The sequence below is a fragment of the Rhinopithecus bieti genome, unplaced genomic scaffold (genome assembly GCF_001698545.2).
Source record: "Rhinopithecus bieti isolate Rb0 unplaced genomic scaffold, ASM169854v2 scaffold_11839, whole genome shotgun sequence".
NCBI lineage: Eukaryota > Metazoa > Chordata > Mammalia > Primates > Cercopithecidae > Rhinopithecus > Rhinopithecus bieti.
In genome coordinates this window covers 118,100-128,226 of record NW_016806877.1, presented here as the reverse complement: position 1 = coordinate 128,226, position 10,127 = coordinate 118,100, and the positions used below count along the sequence as shown (strand labels likewise).

The following is a 10,127-nucleotide window of genomic DNA, read 5'->3' as shown; positions in this document are numbered from 1 at the left end:
GGCGGGAGGGGGACGGGGCGGGCGGCTGGGGGCGGAGGCAGGACCTCCTGTACCTTCCCTCCTCGCCTCTCTCACTCTGACAGCGCCGAGGTGCGCCGAGCAGGAGCAGGGAACAAAGGAGCGGAGAGGGGAGGGGAGAGAGTTGGGCGAGGGAGAGCCCCCGGCCGGCTGCCAGAAGATCCCAGCGGGAGGAAGCCCAAGTGTCACTTGAATTCCACCCAAGGAGCGGACGCCTGGGATCAGAGCGCCCTGTTTAGCAATAACGGCTGGAGCACGTCCTACAAGTTACGGGAGAGTCGGCTGTGAAGGAGACGTTCGCTTGTCCCCTGTGTTCCCGTTCCTGGACCCTCCAGACCCCAGCCTTGCCTCGCGCTGGGAGGGGAGATCCAGAATGAAAGGCAAGAAAGGTAAGGCGGCCGCGGGCTGCGCGCACCGGGAGACGCGAGTCCGGGGAAACGTGCTGGCCCGGCCGCGCCGCGCCGCGCGGAGTCACTTGGTGGACTTTTCCACCCAGGGGCTCTCATGCTGGAGCGGCGGCCGTGCTCTTTGTTGAGGCAGCGTCTGAAACGGCAGCGGCTGTTTTCCTGCTAGACACAACACGAGGGGCTGTTGTGGGGCGAGCGTCTCCACGCTGTTGGCACGTTGTCAAGAAACACGCTCAGTGCCTTGTTTGTGCGCCTGCAAGTTTCATTGTCTCCGCCGACACCCCACGCTCGGCCCAGCCGCCGCGTGGCTTCTCGCTCTTTCTCGCGTGCTGGGGATATGGGGTCCGAGTAGGGAGGACCCACCACCTCGTTTTTCCCGATCCGGACCCGAGGCGGCCGGGGCCGCTGGACTGCCGCGCCTTTGTCTGAAAGTTCCACTCCCCCGCCCCCGCCGCCCCCCTACTCCCAGCCGGGCCCTAGCAGTGTTCTTTAGGGATGTGGTGTTTTTACGATCGAAGGAATGCGATTCTGGACCCCTTCATCGCCCTCTGGTGTAAACATCTCTGGAAAGCCAGACTTTTACAAATTCCCAGTCTCTAAAAGTTTTCCCACGATGAATTTTGGGGCAGGAGGAAGAGTTAGGACCCAGGGCCAGCAGCTTCAAGCGGCATGCAGTCAAAATGTGTCCAGATGTGACAAGCAGGCTTGGTTGTAAGTGCAAAGAGCAAGGCTGTCATTGTTTCCACGAAGTGTTCTGGAAGCTTTACAACTAAAACTTGCCGTCAGTTTGGTTTAAAAACAAAATACACCGGAGGGGGGAGGCCGGCGGGGGAAGAAAGCACACACAACACCCCGAAAGGTCAAAGAATGTGAAGTCCCTTTTGAAGTTAACTTTTGAGTCCCTGGTTGGGAGGTCCCCCGAGTGTTCCGCCGTGGGCTGGAGGTGGCGTTTCTGTTGTGATTTATGTGGAATGGTTCAAAACAGAAGTTAATCGCTCGGGAAGCGGACGGGCGGGGCGGCGCTACTGCGCATGCTCGGGAGCCGCCTGGAGTTTAGAACTCCGCATTCTTTCAGACCCAGCCCGCTGGGGGGCGTTCCTGAGGGCCAGCCGCAAGGCCAGCGGGGTTCCTTCGGCAGCGTTTCTGTGGGAGACCCTGAAACGCGCGGAGCTTTCCTCTGCCGCCAGGCTTTTCCAGCGAGAGTGAAATTAAACATGAAACTCGGATCAACTGGTAGTCGTTGGCGGTAGAACGCCCTAAGGCCCCCTCCCCGCGATACGGAGGGCGGACTCGGGACAGGGAATTGGCTCTGGGAGAAAACGCGCGGGGAGCGTCCGAGACGAGGCGCCCAGTGAAAGCCGTGCCGACCCTTGGGGGGACTGACAGGTCTAGGGAGACGCGCTGTCTGTTGTGGTGGGCCTCCCCGGAATAAGTGAGGGCTCTGTTTCAAGGATGAGTCTAGCGCAGAGCCGGGCTTCCGCCGGGGTGGGCTCCCCGCATTGTTCGGGCTCTGGCGGGGGCAGCTCTGATTACTTTACACGGCCCGCCCGCCCACCTCGGGAATCCTAAGTGCTCCTTTTCCACGGCTTTCCTGGCGTCTCCCCGACTCCCGCGGCACTTTCGCCTACCTTCCCCCAACGCCCTGGTCCTCCCTGGCGACCCCCTTTGCACTCTCGGGGTCCTCCTGCCCCTCCCGCGGCGCGCCTCCCACAGCCGCGAGCCCTCTGCCCAGAGCTGGGGACCAAGGCTGGGCCCCGCCGGCCGCATCGGTGGGAACTTCCGCGGTCCCCATCCCAGGGCGCATAGGGTCCAGCTCCCCGGCGCCGACTCATGGAAACAATGAAAGGGGACGGGCTGAAGGGGAAACTTTGCGACTGGTTCAGGGCTCGTCGGGGGAGCCGAGGTTGCCCGGGTTTCTTTCCCTTTTTAGGTTTCCCTGGCTAGTAGTCTGGGGTGGCCAGGACCCTGAGAACGTGAGATTCACGGCCTCATTTCTAGTTATTGGGACCTGGAGTTCGTTTGCTTGTGCTAACTCGTGCAGTATGCGGGCCGGCCTATTTCACTTGAGGCTGAGGAACTCTGAAGAACAAAAGCTACTTGCTTTTTCCTCCTTGGGCCCCTCCCTCTCCCCGTGCTCCTCCGCAGTCCTCCTCTAAAACTACCTGGGAGGGGGGAGCCTTCCCCGTCGGCTCTGGAAAGACTCCTGAGGAAGTCGGGCCCGCCTTACTGTCCGTCTTATAGAAGTCCACAGTCTTTTCAAGTTCTCTTGAAACAAGTGCACTTTCAGCTCCATTCTTGAGCCCGTGGTTTGGTAAGACTGGTTTGTGATAATAGTGTGTCCTCCCAGAAAGCCGAGAGTGACGCCAAAAGACCTCCTAAAATGGCTTAAAAACAATCAGAAGGATCGATAAGGAAAATCCACTAAGTCTTTTTGCTCCCAGTTTTTAACTGTTGAATTCCTCCTTTGGGATTGCTCTTTGGCTGGGGTCGCCAACCACACCTTGGATTTGGTGGCTTGGGTGTGCGATTCCTGTTGCTTCTCCCAAGGAGATACTGTTTTTTTTTTTTTTTTTTGGTTTGTTTGTTTTTGTTTTTTTTATCCTGGAGAGCGGGTCCGGCTATGTTGCCCAGGCTGGCCTCGAACTCCTGGGCTAAAGAAGTCCTCTCGCCTTGGCCTCCCAAAGTTCTGGGATTACAGGCAAGAGATATTGCTCCCGGCCCAAAGGAGAACTTCTGGTCAGGAAATTTGCTGGGTTAAATTTGATTTTTCCTAACTGTGCACCTCGACTTTTCCCATCGATCTTATTTCTGGAGTCTCTTCACAACCAGTGTCTCCGTGCCTCCCTGTCTCATCATGATGTTACCGACCTACTCAGAAAAGAAAGTGCAGGGCCGGGCGCGGTGGTTCATGCCTGTAATCCCAGCACTTAGGGAGGCCTAGGCGAGCAGATGACCTGAGGTCGGGAGTTCGAGACCAGCCTGACCAACACGGAGAAACTCCGTCTCTGCTAAAAACACAAAATTAGCCGGGCGTGGTGGTTCATGCCTGTAATCCCAGCTATTCGGGAGGCTGAGGCAAGAGAATCGCTTGAACCCGGGAGGCGGAGGTTGTGGTGAGCCGAGGTTGTGGCATTCGCACTCCAGTCTGGGCAACAAGAGCGAAACTCCGTCTCCAAAAAAAAAAAAAAAAAAGAAAAGAAAAAAGAAAGTGCAGGAACAAGTTGGTCGCTGCTTAGAGCGGTGGGATCCTCAGGCCATGTTGTGGCTTTCCACACATTTCCTTGTATGTGGATAGAGTGAAAGAAACTTGTGATTCTGCCCCCACCCTCCCCACCGCCACATTTTTTAAAGTGTAAGCAAAGCAACACGTTTGGAAACAAGTCTTAACCGGGAAACTTTTCAAAAGCGCTGTTACAATAGGAAATGAGTAAGGAGGAAAAAAGTCTTTGTTTTTCCAAGCTGAGCCACAACCAGGAGGGAGAGTTTTAATGAAAACAGTCCTGACAGCAGCAAACGTGGTTTTACTGCAGTGAAATATCAGCTGGCGTAGCCAAGGAACTGAAGTTTTAACTTCCTGTTACTTCAGCTTTTGTGCACATATTGGAAATATTTGTTAAGAGTTCCAGAGGCCTGGCATTCATTTATTTAAATGAACTGAAAAGTCGCGCTGCAGTTTGGTGTTGCTTAACTGAAACCTGCTTTTGTGTGTCACTAACCTATTCTGAAAGATCAGCCTTCTTGTCAAACTAGGCAAGCAGATCAAAGGGCAGGCTTCAGGGGCTTTTTTTGTTTCAAACTCTGTGATTACCAACTTACAGTTGGGAATTCACTGTTCAATGAGCAAATTTTCACCCTTTTTCTGGATTAAAAAAGCAGGGAGATAATAGCCTTGAGAAGAATGTCTGGCTTTTCAGATGTTGGAGAGTTTAAACAAATTGCTGTATTCAGATTTGCTTTAGTCATTTAATTAACTGGACACGTTTTTTTAAAAGTTCAATTTATTTAATTATCAAAGCCAATGTGAGACAGGAACTCAGCTGTAATATCTTTAAGCTTTTTCATTAATAGCTCTTCACCCAAATTTCAACATGGGTTTGAAAGTCTCAGCTTGTCAATAGTGAAAGTAGTTTCCGTTTTAAATGGGCACTTTTAAAAAACTTCAGAAACTTAAATCATCAGGGGAGGGAAATATCAAATACACGGCAGTTAAAACTTCGGATTCTTGTGCGGTTTATTTGTAGCTGTTTATTAAGCCATGGGCTAAAGTGAATTTGCAAGATCATCCACCTCTTTGTTAGAACTTGCTTTACTTTGTCTTTGGAGAGTTCCGCCTTTTGTAGGAATACCCTGCAGCACCTTCTGCCCCCTGCAGTCCAAAACTAAAAATGTGTCACCAAGTCAGAGTCAATTACAAGGGTGGGAAAAATTCCTTTAAAAAAAATGGTGTTTAGCTTAAGAGGAATATTCCGTTTTTATTTCCTGTCAAGGTGAACTGGCTCAATTAAGGTCAAGTCATATTTTCAATCAAAATTACACACTACAGAGGAAAGAAAGCATACAAAGCTAAAAATGCATACCTTTACATTTTTTGTTATTTTAATTACTTCCCCTAATATAGAAGTGCTGATTTTTTTCAAGCATGCCATTGTTTGTAATTCATTTCTGTTTTTAAGATTCTAGATTGTCTACAAGCAAAAGAATGTATTTCTTTAGTCATTCGGAGTAGCCTGCTGTAGTTTTTGAAAGGTGGAGTTAATAGCGTTTGTTATTTAATTTTTTTTTAAGTTCAGAATGATGTTTAAATATCTGTAAAGGCCAGGTCTGAAGCTTTATTGAATCCAGTCTGTCTGTGATTTAAATATTCTCTATGGCTTGTGAATTCTTAAAATTTCTGGCAGGATTAAAGTACTTACAGCCAAAAGAGCTTCCTCTGGGGCTTGCATATTCAGTTTCCTTTGTCATGTAATCATTTAAGACTAAACTCTGCTTATTGATATGTAGTATTCTATTCTAGATTGAGATCAAACTGGTAACTGAAATTTAGGAGACATTTTTAATTCATTTAGCATTAGGCATCTTTTGACCTTACCAAAGTACCAGTAGTAGAAAAATATTTTTGTGTGATGAAACTGAAAATATCAGTGGTTGTATTTAATAAAAGGTGACTAGTACTGCCCATTTAAAGTAGATGTCTAACTTCGAATCAATGTAGATAGCAATGAATAAGCAATGACCATGCATGGTGTTAGCAGAAAATTTTCACATGTATTTTACCTTGAGAATACTAACTGGGTTCAGTGTAGTATGTAATTTTCCTTCCTTATATCTGTGGAAAAAAATGTGCAAGTGCCGCCTTTTATTTCAAACCTTCAGTAGAGGAAGGAGGAAGAGTAACATTTTAAATGTACCTTAGGATACTGGTTAGGTTGCTTTTCCTAGTTAGCACTGATCTTAGAAGGAAGGTTGGTAGGCACATTCCAACTGCCACAGCACCCTTCATGTTTCAAATGTGGCAGGTTATTCATTTGGGTGCAGTTTGTCTCCTCCAATGATTAGACGAAAGAGTTTTCTGAGCATCACTCAAAAGGAATGTGAGAAGTTAATGAATCCTAGAGGAAAGCGCCTGAGAAAAGGCATCTCGCGTTTGGTTGAGAACCTCCCGTGTGGTGCTAGTCAAAATTACTTTTACTTGTACCCTGAATTCAGGACAGAAAACACTGCTCCTTCCCCTCGCTCTCAGTTGTTGGGAAAGCATGGTTACACTGAATGGTCAGCCTAAGTGAGCTTTGCAGTAGTTGCTGTGCTTATAAAGCAATTGACAACTGGCCTTTGTCCTTTCCTAGGTATTGTTGCAGCATCTGGCAGTGAGACTGAGGATGAGGACAGCATGGACATTCCCTTGGACCTTTCTTCATCCGCTGGCTCAGGCAAGAGAAGGAGAAGGGGCAACCTCCCCAAGGAGTCTGTGCAGATTCTTCGGGATTGGCTGTATGAGCATCGCTACAATGCCTATCCTTCCGAGCAGGAGAAAGCATTGCTGTCCCAGCAAACACACCTGTCCACACTACAGGTAAAGAGAGAGAGCATGAGGTTTACAGATGCGTTTTTATTTTCAAAGTCATTTTATGGCATTCCTGTGTGTCAAGTCATTAAGCTCCTTTCCACTCAAAGACAGAAGGAGTATCTTTTTATTGTAAACTTGATAGTGTTAAAAGCAAATAACCAGCTATTTAGAGAACACAGAAACACTTGACAGACATCTGTCAGATAACATTTCCTTTAATGCCTGAAAGAACCTTCCTTTATGCAACAGACATTAAAAGGAGGTTAAACCTTACTCTATTGCCCAGGAAACTGGTTTGATATTTAAACAAGGACGACTTCAGTGAGGTTATTCATGTTCTGTCTGTTGACATAGTCATTTGAACTGGGAAAAATCAGTTACTGGGAGGAGTGGCCCTTTTCATAAGGAGAGGTGTTCCTGTAGTTGATTAACTGAAATGTTGGGGCAGTAGGTGATAGGTTAAAATGGGGAGAGTTGAAAGGTAAACCTCTCTCTCAAATCATTTTAAGCATTTGAGATTTTATATCTTTTTCTTCATCCTGAAAAGGTTTAAGTATGAAGAGACAAAGAAGGAAATTTGTATTAGAAACTAGAAGGTTTATGACAGGAGATAGCTTGCTTTCTTGGCGGAGCTCAGATACCTTGAAATAACATTGTAAGTTCAGGTAAGCCTTTTCGTGCTTTCTTTAATACAGAGAGCAAGATCAGTTAGGTACCCCATAGAACGTTCTCAGAACCCGTTGGCTGAGTGAATGAGTCAAGTGTTAAAGCGTACCGATATGATTTCAGGTCTGTAACTGGTTCATCAACGCCCGCCGCAGGCTCCTCCCTGACATGCTGAGAAAGGATGGCAAAGATCCAAATCAGTTCACAATTTCCCGCCGTGGGGCCAAGATTTCTGAAACGAGCTCTGTGGAGTCCGTGATGGGCATCAAAAACTTCATGCCAGCTCTAGAGGAGACCCCTTTTCATTCCTGTACAGCTGGGCCAAACCCAACCCTCGGGAGGCCACTGTCTCCCAAGCCGTCGTCCCCGGGATCAGTTTTAGCTCGTCCATCGGTGATCTGCCATACCACTGTGACTACATTGAAAGATGTCCCTTTCTCTCTCTGCCAGTCAGTTGGTGTGGGACACAACACAGATATACAGCAGATAGCGGCCAACAACTTCACAGACACCTCTCTCATGTACCCAGAGGACACGTGTAAATCTGGACCAAGTACAAATACACAGAGTGGTCTTTTCAACACTCCTCCCCCTACTCCACCGGACCTCAACCAGGACTTTAGTGGATTTCAGCTTCTAGTGGATGTTGCACTCAAACGGGCTGCAGAGATGGAGCTTCAGGCAAAACTTACAGCTTAACCCATTTTCAAGCAAAACAGTTCTCAGAAATGTCATGATTGCCGGGGTGAAGGCAAGAGATAAATTGCATTATTTTATATATTTTTTATTAATATTTGCACATGGGATTGCTAAAACAGCTTCCTGTTACTGAGATGTCTTCAATGGAATACAGTCATTCCAAGAACTATAAACTCAAAGCTACTGTAGAAACAAAGGATTTTCTTTTTTAAATGTTTCTTGGTAGATTATTCATAATGTGAGATGGTTCCCAATATCATGTGATTTTTTTTCCTCCCCTTCCCCTTTTTTGTTATTTTTTCAGACTGTGCAATACTTAGAGAACCTATAGCATCTTCTCATTCCCATGTGGAACAGGATGCCCACATACTGTCTAATTAATAAATTTTCCATTTTTTTTCAAACAAGTATGAATCTAGTTGATTGATGCCTTTTTTTCATGACAATAAAGTATTTTCTTTAAAAATTGTTGTAATTCAGAGTATTTCTGTTGAGGGAGGCGCTTCTTAAAAATGAGGAGGAATATAGCACCCCAGTGAGCAGGAAGCTGAGGGGTAGGGTGCAGTGTTAGGGGGTGTCAACAGCTCTTTGAAAACCTGTGGACAACAAGCCAGTTTGCATAAACAGGATGTGTGATATTTACTCTTGATAGGAGGCATAGCAGGCCCTTAGAGCTTTACTTAAACTGCATGGCAAATTGAAATGAATCATTTCAGTGTTTAGCTAGCCACTAAATCCCTTACTGATCTGTCCTGCGTAGTTTAAAACATGGCCATGTTATAAAGAAAAGTCTTGAAGCATCTGGTTATTGCTAAGTTTACAGAAGAAAACAACCCAAGCAATCTCTTGCCCTTTTTCCATGTTACCCTTTAACATTTGTTCAGTGGTATGTTTAGTTAAGACATTTGTATTCAAATATAGCATACTATTTGCAGAGAAATTACCTTTTAAAACATCTTAAAATGTTATCTAAAATGATGAAATAGACAGTGGGGTTCTGTCTATGGTGGGATTGTTAGTTTATTAGGTGAGTCTTTTCCAAGGTCACAGTTGGTGAAAAAATGGTGCTATGTACAAGTGGAGTTGGTTGGGATAGACAATCACTTAGAAAGCCCAGATGGCCAGAAGGGAATTGGTGTTGCTCCTTTGACTTGTATGGTTGAGCAGATTTGTCACATGCCACAAAACCATTCTTTGTAGTCATGCTTAGTACGAGCTTTCTTTGTTGTTACAGTCATGTTCTTTCCAGCCCTGCCCCAGCTACGAATTGTCCAAGTGTGAGGGAGCATCAGAGCTTCAGTATTGTTTAAAGAATGTAGAAAAATACTACTCACAAATTTGTCTAATTTTGAAACTATTTTAGAAAGTCCCTACTGTAGAAAGAGCTAAACTCAAAAGACTTTTCTTGTAAGTGAAAGAAGAAAACTGCTGATGACTACCGAGAGGTGTAAGAAAATGAAGTGAGGGAATATTGTGCTCTAGCCTGTGGGGTGCAGCTTTTTTAGGGCACATCAGCTTAGAGTGGTCTGGCCCCACCTCAGAGAGTCACAGAAATAGACAAAAACCCAAAAAGTACTAGTAAAGTAAATACAAGGAACAAAATAAACATTAATAAAAATGAATGACGCAAAGGTGATCAAGAATCATTACTTGCTCCAACAGCTAGATCAAAGGCTGAACATTTTGCTTTAGCATAGGTGAGGGAAATGAGCAAGTCCTAAAAGGCTTGCCCTGTTACGGTGTTTCATCACTCATACTGGAAGGGGAAGGAAAGGAGCCATATGACTCATTTAAAAGAAAAACTAAGTCACCTTAAATTCCCTATGTTTTACTTCATTTTTTCCCTATTGAGGTTGTTACAGATCATGGTTGATAATAGCAGATGTTGAATGAATGTAATCCATTATCTAAAAACAGGTACATTTAATTGAAAAGATACATGTAAAAGCTGTTCATATTAAAGCCAAATAGAAATGATTTTTATGCTTATAATTTCCATGGTGCAATATATCTTTTTAATTTGTTTACTTTTCACCTATTTGTGTATTTGAAGTTCATCCTATCGCGTGTAGTTTGGGTCTGGCTTTTTTATTTAGTCTAATGATCTCTGCCTTTTACTTAACATTTGTCAATTTACATTTACTGTAATTATGGCTATGTTTAGATTGAGTTTACCATTTGGCTTTTTTCTTTGCTCCTCTTTTCCTGCCTTCTTTCAGGTTGAATGTTTTTATTCTCATATATATCATTATGTCATTATATATTATATATCA

At 45.5% G+C, this 10,127-nt stretch overlaps 1 protein-coding gene across 3 annotated transcripts; it reads left to right on the top strand.

Annotated features, from left to right (window-relative positions):
* The first annotated feature begins 21 nt into the window (after positions 1-21).
* On the top strand, positions 22-8,320 carry TGIF1 (TGFB induced factor homeobox 1). 3 transcript variants are annotated; one of them, XM_017878320.1, is made up of 3 exons: positions 22-407; positions 6,269-6,495; positions 7,279-8,320. In XM_017878320.1, exons 1-3 carry the CDS (start codon positions 392-394, stop codon positions 7,852-7,854), a joined length of 819 nt encoding a protein of 272 aa, XP_017733809.1. In that variant the 5' UTR covers positions 22-391; the 3' UTR covers positions 7,855-8,320. The 3 variants fall into 3 exon arrangements, with proteins under 3 accessions (XP_017733809.1, XP_017733808.1, XP_017733810.1); XM_017878319.1 differs by lacking the exon at positions 22-407 and adding an exon at positions 420-1,658; XM_017878321.1 differs by lacking the exon at positions 22-407 and adding an exon at positions 3,636-5,171.
* Positions 8,321-10,127: the final 1,807 nt, after the last annotated feature.